The sequence below is a fragment of the Argiope bruennichi genome, chromosome 5 (genome assembly GCF_947563725.1).
Source record: "Argiope bruennichi chromosome 5, qqArgBrue1.1, whole genome shotgun sequence".
Taxonomy (NCBI): Eukaryota; Metazoa; Arthropoda; class Arachnida; order Araneae; family Araneidae; genus Argiope; species Argiope bruennichi.
The window spans coordinates 32,681,511-32,697,364 of NC_079155.1; the positions used below are offsets into that span (position 1 = coordinate 32,681,511).

The following is a 15,854-nucleotide window of genomic DNA, read 5'->3' on the forward strand; positions in this document are numbered from 1 at the left end:
GTTAGTTTTTAATTAATAATTAAAATTCTAATTAAAAATTCGAAAAAAGGAGCCCCAGGTGCACATTCCCAACCTCCAAGGTATACATGTACCAAATTTGGTAGCAGACGGTCTGGCCTGTAGAGCGCCAACACACACACACACACACATTGAGCTTTATTATAAGTATAGATTTGACTTCAAATAAATCATTTAGAAATAACTTCATGTCCATGATTTCGCTAAACTGTTTGATATTCAAGATGTTATTTTAAATGTCTAAATTAAATTTTATTTAATCTGTGAATGATTAATATGTCTTTCTAATACAGACAGTCCCAAAACATCGTAGCGCTAGTCAAAATATAAATAACCGGTTCATCTATCTTTCAAATTTTGCGAAATTTTAACTACTTTTTTACTTCTCTTGTAATCTAGCTACGCAGATATCAAATGGAATCCTTTTTTCTTTAAATTTCAACAATGGAAGAAAAAAAAAGACGATTAAATATTTGATGAGGCAATGAAATCGATGGTTTGAATTTCAGGGTCATGATATATTCTATTTTTTGCTTATTTTCTTGTAAGAAATTAAGCATAAAAAATTTTTAAAATGCAAAAATGCTTTAAAATATTTGCCTTTGGCAATTATATAGGTATTATTAAAAAGACAATTTTTAAAATTTTGAAATGGTGTAAAATTTGGTAAAATTTTTACGCAATAATTTTTCGGAAGTTATCGCAAAAAAAAACATTAAAATTCAGTTTAATGTAAAAACAATTAAAATTCTAATTAATAGTTAAAAAACTCGTTTTGTTCATATTCTTATTCTCCAAGATATACATGAGTCAAATTTTGTAACTGTAGATCAAATGATTTAGCCTGTAGAGCGTCCATTTGTCGATTTGAAGGGAAGTTACAGAGTTAAAGAACTCAAGGTTCTTAACCTCCGGACATATTAGATGAATAGAGTAATGGCATGGCAATGAAATTACTTAGTAAGTGGTTGTGTTTAAATAATTAAAGGTACTACTTCGAAGAGTAACTGGCTGTACAGCATCGGCACACACAATTTCATCTTTATTATTAACAGAGAAGATATAGAGATTAATACAATGCATCACTTTAAAAATAAAATCTCACCTCATATCGGCTTCATTCTGCGGTGCTTTCGTAGAGGTGTCTTTTACAAATGCTGTAACCGTAGCTACCGTCTGACGAGGATTCAGTTCCACTGTTATGCTCCACTGTGAAGGCGGAGAAACTTGAGCACCCAGGATTCGAAGGCCACTCTTCACTCGGGCTCTAATTTTTTTTAAAAAATTATATATATTATAAGCATTATTATAAGAAGCCTATCTAGACAATTTACAAATCAGGTAAATAACAAAATACATATAAAATGCATCTTAAGGTGGTTTACGCTCAGCCAGTGATAAAATTCCACTAAATCACACATGCGCAGAAACAGATAAATTGCTTGTCTCGACGGGACAAGTACTTGCTACTATACAGTTTCTGCGCATGTGTAGTCTTACTGGATGGTTTGTAGCTGGCTGAGAGATACGATTTGTACTATAATGAGGAAATGGTGTATGTAGATACCAACGGCATTCTTCAATAATTTTAGAAAATTATCATACCCCCCACCCCTTCTCAAATTTGCTTTTTCTATTCGAGAATTTGTTGATTCTATCGAAATGCAGATTACAGAATTTGTTGCCGGCGTCCTGGCATAGGGGTAGCGCGTCTTCCCCGTGATCTGGGCGTCCCGGGTTCGAGTCCCGGTTTGGGCATGGTTGTTCTTCTGTTGTTCTATCTGTGAGATGTGTGAATGTGCCCTCCTGTAAAAAGGGGTTGTGCAAGCGAATGAATGATGCGTGAATGGCAAAGTCGTACTCTTGGCCCTAGTTGGCGCTGCTATAAAAAATAAGAGACGTTCCCCCTCAGGCTTAAATCGCTGTCTTCGTAACAGCGGGCTTGTCAGTGGCAAGTGCCATAAGAAACAAACAAAATAAACAACGGAATTTGTTAATAATTAGTACATTATTATATCTTAAAAGTCCAATTTCAAAGCTAAAAATCAATCATCCTTCGCAAATGGAGAGAAAGAGGAAAAATGAGTAGCTAATAGCTTGGAGGAAATGAAGTATCCAGAGGGGGAAATAAATATATGCGTCTCCCTAACAACTGCAAAAACTGAAAAATCACACAAACACACAATTAATCCCCCCCCTCGCACTCTTAACAGTTTTTATCGAATAAAATACTTCCAATATAATACATACTATTCTCTATCAAGATTTTTTAAATTTTGAATCAACTACTTACACACACACATTTACACGCAGATTTGATACATACTGTTCGTTTTAGTATTCTGAGACGACCATTTTCCGACGATTCTAGCTCACTAAGGGGTGAGATGCAAAAGGATGTTTGTATTCCCTCAATTTACTTTATTGTTAATTGTAAACATATCCTCCTTTCATCTTTCTTCTTACCCCTATTTTGTCGAAATAAACTCATCTTCACGCATGCGCAAAAGCGCGAAGGGTTTTAGAATCCGTTGGCAAACAAACATGTTTTGTGTGCTTTCTTAACTGCTTAACTGTTTTGCCCGAGTGCCATACGTGCATCGATTTATCGAATTTTGATAGTTGTAAGCAAAAAATAAACCATTCATGATTATAATTCAATATTAATATTACTTCGAATACATAGATAAATCAAGTATTCAATGGATTTCCATTTGAATCAAAATAAGAAAATAGTCCCAAAACAGAAGGTGTCATCTTATTAGATAGTAAAGAAAATAAAACAGTTAAGTGGTTAAAGCAGCATTGCAGGATTAACTGAATTTAAGACGGTTGAAGAGGGGGGGGGGGGTAAGTCATATCATTGACTCTCCGACCCGTTCGAAGGCACACGGATAACGAAATGACCTTACCGCCGCAACAGCAACACTGTCAGGAACTGTGGTTGAGTCCTAAGGGACATCACCGGCCACGGTACAACCCTTCCCGAAGGAAGTACGTTCCGTCATCGATGGGAGGAGCCAGATCCACCACCTTTTTGTGTACCCTCCAGAGTGGTGAGATCTAACTACCATACCAGAAGCATATCATCCTCATTTCGAGGTGCCCCCGGGGGTTGGAGGGGAGGTAAAGAAAATCATGCTCATGCAGATAAATTAAGGCGATTTTGGCTTAGGAATAAATTTTAAATGGTTACAAGACTAAAACATCGAAAGCGGTTTCCCCGAAACACTCTCCCATACTTTTCAAAAAATGAGCTTGTGCATTACTAATCGCATGCGATTGGCGAGCAAAAGTTAAAAAAGAAACTAATAGCACATGCTCTTTGGCGATCAATAGGCAAGCACATGAACAACGAATGTGATTTTTGTACACCTATTTCATGATCAATTGAAACGAAAATTTGTCACATAACTACAATTGCAGTTACAAAATCACAAATCAAATTTCATGTATTTAAATCATTGCATTTTTGAATTATTGTGTTTAGATACTGGTAAAAGTACAGAATGACACATGGTAAACTATTTTGCGGATTTGGTTCTAAATTTAATAGGTAATATACTTTAGATATGAAGCAATTTATAGCAGTTACATGCAATTGGTACAAAATATTTTGTTATACATTTCAACACTTTTTTTTAATATTTATCCATTCATTTTCAAGTAACTTCTGTCTGTTCTAAATCTGTTTTCATTGTTTTGAATTGATATTATTTGAAGGCTGTTATCCTGTGTACATAAGATTGGTACGTTTAGGTTTCTTACCCTTCTTTTTATTTTTATTTATATATTTGGGTTTTTTATAGTGTTGCCTTTTTAATTGACAGTTAAAATATGTTTTTCAACTATTTTTCATGTCATATTTATAACAACTAAATCATCAAGTCAGTAGAGTGCGCATGATCGATGTTTAGAAGTAGTAATAGCATCTCCCATGATAATGATTTCCTCTAAAGTGTTTTGCCTCTGGAAGATTTTTTTAATTCGTTTTTTAATGTTTTAGCCTATATATTTGTGAATATTGTTCAGTATGCATCAATTCCAAATTTTTTAAAAATTAAGTCTTAGTGTCAATTATTCTGGGGTTTTTTCATAATCCGAGACATATTTCATGTCAATTATTCATGTCACCATGTTCTAGAAAACTGTTTCGCTAAAGCGTGTCATTTTTGTGTTAGTATAAATATATTATATAATCAAAGAAAAATGGCGCTCTGTGATGGTCATCTTGAAGAAAATGAAGCGACGAAAAGAAATAAATCTGTTTATTTTTAAAGTTGGAGCTTATTTAAGATGAATTTATTCTTCAAATATTATTTTTAGCGAATCTGAGCCATGGCCATTAGAGAGAAATACAATATAAGTTCTTCACTAGCGAAAATTCAAGGCAAAATAAATAAAAAAAGAGAGAGAGACAGAGAGAGAACGAAAGCGGAACATTGCAAACTTTAAACACTCAATCCCAAAGATACATTTTTGGAAGTTAAGTAATTAACCATCTGTCTGTCTATGTTCTTGTAATGTATGTAAACACAATAATTCATAAACATACCAACTTAGATAAATAAAATTTATTTCACAGTTTTAGCATCGGATCCTTTCGAATTCTGAAATATCTGTCAAAGTGTTGATCGTCTATCTGTCTGTACTTTCATATGAATTTAAACACAACAACACTTATATAAATGAAATCTGATACGAGATCTTTTGACTAGAATTGTAATTCGAAGCCAAACTTTGATTTAAAAAAGCATCCAAAATACATATTCTGTTTCCTGGTACTTGTGTTTTTACCTCATATTAGTGATTAATTGTCCAATATTGTAAGATAGATTGAATGCAATCTCTTAGATTCACGTCAAAGATCGATCTTTCGTAATTCTCATAAAGCAAAGGCATGCAATTAATGATGAAGTTCTAATTTTCTGTATTATACTGAAAAAGCATACAATTCTGCAACTGAGCATTTGTTTTGAACAAGATACACAATTTTAAGCGAACATGGTGATGAGATAGACCTTTATTGGCGAATATGCGAGAAACAATTGTCCTGATTTATTTTCTTTTAATTTTGTTTCGCAGTTCACACTTTTGAAAAGTCTTTGTTTTATACATCAAAATAAAGTCAACCGATTTAGTAATTAATTCGAAACTTTACTTACGTCTTTTTTTTTAATTTAGTTATTTTATCCTCCTTCAAAAGATTTAAGTTTGGTCACAAGTGCTATTGAATCCGAAATAAGTGAATAAAGGATTCGCACGAGAAAAAACAAATGGTAATGTATTCATACTTAACTTGCAAATGAAAGAACAAATCGAAGATGGGTAACCTGAATCTTTTACTATCGCTTTCTTTCTTTTCTTTTTATCTCCCTCAATTTCCAGTTTATTATTGCAAACGAAAGCAGCTGAACTATCTGAACGAAATGAATATGTATGCTTGTTCGAAAGGTGTAAAGAAAGGTCGGCGGTCCGCAGTTAAAATAACGTCTGGGGAGGACCTTACCACACACCTGCTCAATTTAATGTAGGAAAACAAATAAAAAAAAAGTCAATAATGGCTGCGTTTTCCCAAACACACACAGAGGCCGTTGTACAGCAGCTAACAGCAGGGTCACATGTGAAACATCTGCTGGTAGAAGTGAGCTTCTCTTCGAAGATAATCGTCTGCCTATTTTGGTCTTTGTCTCAGAGGGGAGACCCTAGACATCCCTTTCTTTCCCCCCAAACAACGGGAAGCAAAAGTGAATTGACACTGCAACCGCGATGTAGTCTTCTCTTTTACACGGCAATTAGCTGACGTGAACGTTATGGGATTGCAGTGACACAGAGGGAAAAAAATGCTCCCCCACAAGTTATTTAATACGCTGTAATCTTCTCAGTAAGTGGGTATAACAGCGATGTTTCTCAAGAGTTTCAAGATGCTTTCTTTGATGTGTTGTTGTCGTTTAAAAGTTTTGTGGATTTCATTGATATTTTCTACAAGAAAAATGTGTGTACAAGTATTTTAATATAGAGAAATTCGGCAAATTTTTCTTCAGCCCCTTGAATATTTCACAAAATATTATCTATAATTCAAATTTGATTGATATTTTCTACAAAAAAAAAATGGGTGTACAGGTATTTTAATATAGAGAAATTTGGCAAATTTTTCTTCAGCCCCTTGAATATTTCACAAAGTATTATCTATAATTCAAATAAGTCCACACTAAAAGTTATTTCTTTCCTTGCTTTCATTAATTAAGTGTTCTCCATCTCATTTCCTCAATAATGTGGATAATTTTAAAGTGGATAATTTTTAAGGCCCTTCACTCACTTAAGGAATTCACTGGAGTGTCATTTATTCAATAAATAGCAGTCAAAAGTTTTCTCACTTTTTTTTATAATTTGAACACATTAATTGTAAATTTTACTGTTCATTAGAACTTTTTTTTTTTTTTTTGTATAATTGTGATGTTTGAAATACTATTTACAGTTTTTTTTTATTAAAAACACTTTATTAATATAGAAATTATTGAAAATTTTGTGATTATAATTATCATTATTCAATAAAATTACTTAATGTTCATTTATTAATTTTGTATTATTTATTAAAACTGTTACACATTAAAAATAAATCCTAGATCTAATAAATCTTTAAAATTCTCTAGAAGGATCTTGGATCTTCGCTCCCACTAGATGTAACATTAAAATTCTTGAATAACTTAGAATCTTCATTTCTGCCACCAAATCGGACACAAAGATCTAGGGTTCTTGATCTGTGATTCACTCAAAATCCATTAAAATATCAATAAATTTATCTTCCTTATTATGAGATTAACTACACTGAGAAGCAGTATTTGCAGCTTCTCAACGATATATGTACATTAAAGCCATGGGACAAACGTTAAGTGTAAGATAGAAAATAGAAACAAACAATTTTATGCAAAATGTCCCAAAGACAAAGAGAGTGGCCATTATAAGAGAACTCTTTAAGACTAAATTAAATAAAAAGGGAAATTCTAGATAAAAGTAAACAACACAGGTTAAAAGGAACACCAATTTTCAATGGTCAAACAACACAGTTACTTTAACAACATAATACTAAGCATGCATAACTTTGAACGGAAAGTTCTTTGAACATGTGGTGAATAGCATATAAGACAGTTAACAACGACACTACATGAGCATATGCTTTTGTATCCTGGTTATGTTTCCTGGTTTTGTATCCTGGACTGCGAACCACAAGGTCTCAGGTTCTATCCTCGCTCATCACAATTCCGCTAAAAATACTTAAGCCAACTTGCCATCGTCATATCTGTCAGCTTGCATATGATCTATAATGCTATTATTCATAAAAAGGAACTATTGTATATATTATTCAACGAAATGTGAAAATTTTATTTTTACTATTATATCCATTCTTTTCTTTTATTTTTCATTGGATCAGTATCATCTATAGTATCCTTCCTTTGAATTTTGAACCCCATAGTTCTATAGTAAAGTGATTTGCTTCTGAATAAAATATCCTAAAATTCCCTCCATGAGTTTAGAAATACATGAAGGCCGGGATAGCTTGGTTGGTAAAGCGTTGGCTTCGCGTCCCTCAGGTTGCGAGTTCGAACCCCGCCGGGCAAAGATTCCCCGCGTGCTAGGTGGCTGACGCGCGTATAGATCTGTCGTGGTCACAAAGTCCTCCATGTCGAGAGTAATTCCACTGTGGGTACTGGATCAGAGATGATCGTTCTCTGATTCAGGTCTAAATTACGATCTGTGAATGAAATGCGAGAATGAAGCCCCGTAAAAAGGGTTGTGACGTGTGTGTAGTTCAGTCATACTCTGGGCCCTAGTTGGCTCTACGATTGAAACAAGAAGCTCTCCCCGTTAGGCTTAAATCGGCTGTCTTCGAACAGCGGGTTTCCCCGTGGCAAGTGCCATAAGTAACAACAGAAACATATTATGTATGAAGGCAATTAATGATGTTTTAGTGTATCATGCTGTTGAGTTGGTAGGATGATTTTTTCCTTCCTTTGATCTTCATGTTTACGGTTCATTCTCGGATACGGAAAACTTTCGGGTTTTTGCGCATGCGTCAGTAGACGTGTTTATTTTATATATATAAAATCATATTATCTTTATATATATATTACTGATTTTATGTGCATTAGTTTCGCAAATTCAAATCCATCAACATAAATAATTAAGTTATTTTTTACCTTTATAATATAATGTCTGTTTTAGTTTATGTTTATTTTTATTTCGTTATTTGATTTGCTTTAAAATCAAGAGTTTTATGTTCTAACGACCATGTCTTTTAGGTCCTCGAATAGAGAAGTGGAAGAGAATTCTGCATGGAAAACCGTTGCCGTTTAGCTTCTCTTAAAGATATATCCACCCACGTAGCAATCTTGTGAATCAAGAAATGCAAGATCTTATTAATTGATTTCCAGTATGAAATCTTAAAAAAAAAATACTTTTAATTTCTATTCTAATTTCCTGACTATAATACAATCTGAAAAGTGAATGCCTATAAGAAAACAGTAGAAATAAAAGAAACTGTGATCTAATTTGTAATTATAATAATTATATTTGATATTACAAATAGTTCTCCACTTCTTCCCAATTAGTTCTCAATAACTGTTTAAAAATAAATGAATGGAATGGCTTCTTTAGAGTGCTTTGAACTCGAACTGATTAGATAACTTACAGCTGGTTCTAAATCTTTAATTATCGTTAGCAAAAAAAGAACTCTAGGCATTCTAAAATTCAAGCCTTTATTTTCATTTCATACTTTTTTCTTTTCGAATAAAGGAAATCAAAATAACTGGCAGAGGTCATGATTGCTTCAATAATACAGAGTAATGTGTCAGAGCACATAAAAATTGTTTTATATGTGCCACAAAAAATTCCATGCATTTTTTCTTTTTTTTTTTTTACCAAACTACTTCAAAATCATTTATTATTATTTTTTTCTACATCAACTGTGCATGTCCTTGTATCGAAACTTCGAATTTTCATTAACTGAAGACAATCATTGAAAAGGTCTTATATCATTGACTGATTACATTTAACCTATTATTTAAATGTATCCTTTTTTTTAATTCAACATAGTCTTTTTTTTATTTTATTTATTTATTTATTTTGCAAGTTACTCGTATTTTAACAAGATAATTTGGCTTTCACAACTCGTCTGGTTCAATTCAGTTAACTCTTATTCCAATTCCATAAACATACAGAATATATAATAAAATCCTAGCCCACATGAAATAAGCCAATGATAAAATTTAGAAAAATTAAAACAGATTTAAAAGTATAAAACAATTTATCGTAGCTCCTTTTAGATTTATAACTACATGCCGATTATCTTGAAAATTTGCGATTGTGAATTTTTAATCACAAAATTCAGACTAATAATGAAAAATTCAGAATCTGTATGAATCTACAAATTAATTTATAATTTTCGTTCTAAAACATAGTATATTAAAAAAATATTTAAATAATTACTTTCTGCTGTTTAGTCTTGTATGTGTAAAATTTTGAAATAGAATTCAAACTAACTTACTGATGAGCTGTACTCGATACCAACATTTGTACCGAATAGTCAAGACAACGAGTTGCATTGCCATCCAGTTCTGAGCTATGATTAAAATTTTCCAAGTCTCTAGCACATCGGGAAGTTAATTTAAAATCGATTGAAAAATTTGTACCGAAGAGACAAACAATGAAGTGAGTTGACAAAAATGTGTTAAAAGAAATGTATTATATAAAATTGTACAGGAGGCTAGGAAAATATAAACGAAAATTACCTTAGATGATGAAAAAGTGTAAACATAAATTATTTCTACATAATAAATATATAATTCAGTTTTAAAAAATATTAGACAAATAGATGCCGCAATTCATATTTTAAGCAATATTTCAAGGGAGTAACATAAAATATAAAAGTATAGCGGAAAGATTATAAATTCTTTTCATATATCATTTTGAAGGGCCATCTTTCCAGAGAGGTATTTTTCTTACAAATTAATTCAGTTTCTCTTTCGTATTTCATTAAACTTACAAATAGAATTAAATTTACTTATAGAATTAAGAATTACATATAGAATTAAATTTACATACGGAATTAAGAGTTTCTTTCCAAACTTATGAGGTTATATCAATACTTTTTCACTTATGAAAATGTATGCAAAAATACAAAACAGACTTACCTAATTACAAACACGTATGGTGGATATATAGGATTCGGCTGAAGATATACAGGGACATAAACTTTGGACTTGGGGTAGACTGGACCTTGTGGCACAAGTATACGAACCACATCATCACTCTTCACTTCTTCGTAACTGCCGTGGTTAACAGACAAAGGAACCTCATCCAAATACACACTAGGCAAGCCTGCTGGCACCGACACCGGCAAAGCAGCAGGATCTGAACACTCGAAGGAACCACTTTGGAGCACAGCATATTCGACCCGAACCCAAGTCTTTTGGGTTTTAGGGCTCTTCCATGCCGGAGATTCTAAAGGAGGCCACCAGGAGACGGGTAGGGTGGCTTGTGCCAGGCACACCCCATCGCGGCTTTCGCTAGGACTGCAAGCCGCCATCAAGTGTTGGTCACGATTGTGAACATACAGAACCACACACAAGGAATCTGCAGATAACAATTTACCACCCTCTGTAGCATCTTCAGCGGCTGGCACACCTGCAGGTCTTCGTTTTGGATCCGAAGCCCTGGCACTGTGGAACAGAACCCTCAAGACGGGCCTGTCTCTCCTGACTTCTCGTGTTACAAGCCGAGCTGTCACATCTCCTGAGTACTCAATCATAGACTCGATTCTGGCGTCACCTGAGCTTGTGTCATTGTTTTTTGGGTAGACTGTAGCGGGGTGGACGATCTGCTTGGCGACAAATGGGCCAAACTGCGACCGAAGAGTAGTGGGAATGTTCGAATGGAGGAGGGTGAAACGATGGATTTCTTCCTCGTCGTCGGATGTGGCAGAGATCCTGTCATCCGCGTCTTTGGTCTGTAGGAAGAATCCAGTGTCTCGTCCGTCCAGAGTGAGGTCCACTTTGCCATAGCCCACTGAAAGGGGAAATAAGGTGTGAGAAATTTAAATAAATATCGAAACTTTACATTCAAAAAGCTTATATATGAAAAACTATCAAGTCTGAAGGTACATTGTTAAAAGTGGTTGTAATCTCCAAAGCAGCTCTTGTCAGTCTCAATCATTGCTTGCTAATTCATTTATATATAAAATTCTAATATTTTTTTAATTCAATTCTCATTTACAAAATGATCTCAATTATGTTGATATAAAGTAAGTAAACGTTATCAGTTATTTGCATAGTGTTTATGTGAAAAATGAATATCTTTGTTTATAAAATTTTTGATTTAAATTTTCATAAAAAGTCATCGCTTTCCGATAGTATGGAATTTTATTAAGTTGGTATAATATTACAGAAACGTATAAATTAAACTGATACAATAATTATTATAAAAAAACAACAATAATTGAAAATAGATGTTGGCATAAAAGCTGAAAAAATTAAATGCAGTAATGTAAGGTGTGTAGATAATGATAATGCTAGAAATTGTGCTAAGCGTTCATTCAGTTGCCATTCTTCGTTAAAAAAAAAAGAAAGAAAGAAAAGAAAGAAAGAAACTCCACTAGCTTTTTCTTTTTTCCCCCTTCCAATGACCAATGATATGGGGTTTTTGAGAAACTCCTAGGCTCGATGACCTTTCATCTTCTATTCAGCTAATTTGATGGATAAGTAACAGAGAATATATGTTGAACGTAATTTTAAAGCTGTATTATTGAAATTTTAATTATGAGGAATATATTAAAAAATAAATAAAAATAAAGGAAAAAAAATTAAAATTAAAAAAATAAATAAAAATAATAATGATAAAAAATATTTATTAATTATTAAATAATATCATTTTACCTAACGTTACTAATATCTATGTACTAATACAGATGCATTGGACAATGGCAGGGGACTTTCTTGCTGACGAGGTGCGGGGGTGGGTCTCTTAATGGAGTAGCGTCCGAGGTCTTCTCCTGTTTCTGTTACTTTTGGGGTCGTACACGGGTATTTCTTTTATTGCTGCATTGCTATTGCTATCAAGTTTTTGGTAGTATTTGATGGCTAATTTTTTAAAATGCTCTTCTATTGTTGTAAGTTCAAGATCTTTTAATATGTTTTTATTTCTAATGAACCAGGGTAGGTTTGTAATTTTTTTGTTTGTTTTTTTCCCCTTCACCAAACTAATATGAAAGATTTTAAAAATATATTTAACATATATTACATTATAAGCTCATGCTATATCTGGTTATAATTATATTTAGCCCTTCAGTGCAAAGAGATGTATGTTAGCAAATCTTACATTTCTGTTTTATTTATATTAATTTTATGTATTCCAATAATTAATTAACAAATTTATTTATTATGTTTTTGATTTGAAATTGAGAAATCTTTTAATAATGTTTTATTTAAAAAGATAAATTTGTTCAGTTAATTGAATCTTAATCTACAATATATGGCTTCTTAAATTTTGCCATAAAAAACATTTTAAAATTGCCTTTTCCAATAGTTTTGATATTTAATCATATATATTTATGGAATTACTACTGAAAGTTAGATTCTATATTCTATTTGGCAAAGACAGTGGGATCTGGAAACAAACAAAAAACTTCATGTTATCAAACCCCATGTGCAACCCTAGCCCTCATTAGCGAACAGAAAAGCGGATACTGTCTTAACGCGATTACGAATTGGACACACTCGATTCACTCATATTCATTTGTTGTTAGGTGAACAACCACCACTATGTTCACGATGCCATTGTCAAATGTCTGTTCAACATATTTTGTCAGAATGCCCAAATTTCATTGCTCAGCGTTTACAGATTTTTCAAAAGTCTTGCCCTTCATTATCTTCCCTGCTTGATAAGACACCTCATGTCCAAATTTTTGCTTTTTTAAAGTCCATAAAGTTTTATCCGTTGATTTAAATCTTGTTTACTTTTTAGCCTTTCATATTCCATTCGATTACTGTTTTAAATGATATAATTTTACCCATTGTTTGGCGCAGTATGGTCAAAATCATGGCTCTTGCGCCATAAAACCTCAAACAAACTGAAAGTTAGAAATAATTCAGAGTATAGTTATTCGTCCCTAAATAAGATGTCACAATAAAATCAATTCTAAATTTCTTTTTCAATATTTTATGGCTAAAAGTACTATCATTATTTGTTATTATTAAAATAATAAAAATAATAAAAAGATATTTTGAAATAATCTCTTTAAAGTTAATTATAATGACTTTAAAGATAAAACGATAATTATGATCAAAATTCAATATTTTTTACAAATTTAGTATAACTGCATAATTGAATAACAGGTGTTCATTTCAATGGAATCAAAAGATTTATTTCAAAATGAAAGAAATAACTCAAATTTCTGCATTTAAGAAATTTCAATATGTTAGATCAAATTAAGCGATCAAAAGATGTTAGATAAAATTAAGCGAAGCAATTTTTAAATCTGAAATATCCTTTACTATATGTAATTAAAATTTTAGAAAAAAAATCATTAGTTTTAATATGTATAGCTTTTCGAAAAGAAAAAAACTATTTTAGAAATATTTTCATACATTTTCTTATTATATTTATAAAAAAAAAATATTTCTATTCAAAAATTTGAGAAAAGAAAGTAGAAGAAATAAATAAAGGCCACGGAGGATAAAGGATTCAACCCTGACTTCGGATGATTTATATGATTGATGATATTTTTGAAAAAGCTCCTATCCTTTCACCGAAATGCTTAATGAACTTTTAGTGTTCATTCGTCTTCAGCTATACAAAAGGAAATAGCTGAAGTCAAATTCGAAACGCTTTTCAATTCAAAAATTAAGAATCGTTCTTCTCAAGCTGAAGAATTGAATTCTGTCTCCCCGTTTTAATAACAAAAGTTTGCTTCTGTTACAAAGAATGAAACATTTCGTTGAAATATATTTTCCATTTTTGAAAACACATTTTTTTTCAGTAAATTTTTTATTTGTATTAATTTACCAAAAATAGCACCAGTAATTAGAAAACATTAATAGTTAATTAGTAAGCATTATGCCAGGTTTACTCTTTACCAGTTATAAGACGGCCAGTAGACAGCGCATGCGCACAAACGGACTGATTTATGTTTGCCATAATTTCATAAAACAGTTTCAGGCATTTCATGCTTGGCTATAAATTGCCGTTTTGGCGTCCCTGAAATTTTCTTTTCATTGTGTATCGTATTAAAATGATAGATATTTACACAAAGAAACATGGTAAAATTATTTTTAAAAAAAACAACATATCTAAATTTAGGAAAACTGTAGAAAATAAATCGTAAATAAAAAGAAAAAAAAAACACCTCGCATCAGAAAGATCAGAGCAAAAAATGTTGGAATTAATCTTTGATAAGTGATTAATTATTTCACACCATATTCTAAAACGCATGTAATAAGAGAAAAATATAGTACAACAGGACAATTACTTGTCATAGACCGAATAGCATTTTTCAGCCTTTCTATGCATGCGCTGCCTACTGGCTAATCGTATAAATAGTCGAGTGTAAGCTCGGCATTATTAATTGTAATTAATTTCGAATTATTTTTAATATGAAATGTAATTTACAAAATGAACATTTTTTTGGAAAACTAAGAACTTTGCTGTTAGCCAACCAAAAGTACTCAAATGCTTTCTTTCGTTTTCCAACACGCATCCAAACTTGGACAGAAAGACAAAAGCAATTATTTTTCTTCCCTCTTTCCGCGTTTCTGCCCTCAGAAGAAAGTATGACTGTCAAACTAGAAAAAGAGACTCGCCCCTTTGTAATGGTATCCCTACACCAGGTGTAAGATTTGAGCCGCCCGAGACGTTATGTCAACACTTTTCGAAGGGGGAGGGGGCGCAGAGAGCGGCAGAAGAATCAAATTGCTGTGGAAAGAAGGTAAAAATAAAAGCTTTGTTGCTCCTGCCTTCGCAGAAGACATGTTTATCTCTATTTTGTTGTTATGACTAGAGTTTGTGGCTGCCACTGCATTAGTAATGGCAGCTTCTCCATATCCATATATTGCAGTATATATGGGAAAAAACCAGTTGGTTCTCGTCGAAAATACGTTGGCGTTGTTTTTGTTTTATTTCTGATTTTGGTACTTCGAGTTTTGCTGTCGAAATAAAAGTTTATTCTGAATAAATTTAGATTAGAATTCCGAAGTTTTGTAATTCATATGATAGAGAGAAAATAAAATATAGCATTAAAATTATACTTTTTTTTTTTTTTTTTTTGCCAACAGTTCCGTGGCCGAGTAGAAGAAATTTTTAACTTCGATTTATTTTATTCCGGAGGCATAATTTATACAGATAAAAAGCGATAAGAGATGCGTCATCTATATGGCGACATAAGAGCAGAAGAGACCACAAATTTTCCCTTCAATGATTTTACTATGAGATTTTAGGAGGGATTCCTTTGACACGTGTCGGCTTAGGCTATCTTTGAAAAAATGTCGTCAGCATTAAAGATTTTAATCCCTTTACTCGGAGGATGAGAAATTCTGAGACCAGCAGTTTTATAGAGCGTTTAGAATTAATTAAATAAAAAGTAAGAATCGGACCAGGAAATAAGAGAAAATTTTTAGTATGAAGGTAATATGGGCTAAATTAAGATAAAAATTAGGATTTAAATTATATATATATATATATATATATATATATATATATATATATATATATATATATATATATATATATATATATATATATATATATATTACCATTGATTAATTATAAGTAATGTCAATTATAAAGTT

General features: G+C 32.1%; 1 protein-coding gene across 1 annotated transcript in view; it reads right to left on the bottom strand.

Annotated features, from left to right (window-relative positions):
• LOC129968534 (transmembrane protein 132E-like) overlaps positions 1–15,854 on the bottom strand; it is a 97,576-nt gene that overhangs the window by 23,814 nt on the left and 57,908 nt on the right. Inside the window, exons 2-3 of the mRNA XM_056082521.1 lie at positions 10,209–11,082; positions 1,124–1,285 (exon numbers count right to left, since the gene is read on the bottom strand). Coding sequence (XP_055938496.1) covers positions 1,124–1,285; positions 10,209–11,082 — 1,036 coding nt within the window. The remainder of the gene's footprint in view (positions 1–1,123; positions 1,286–10,208; positions 11,083–15,854) is intronic.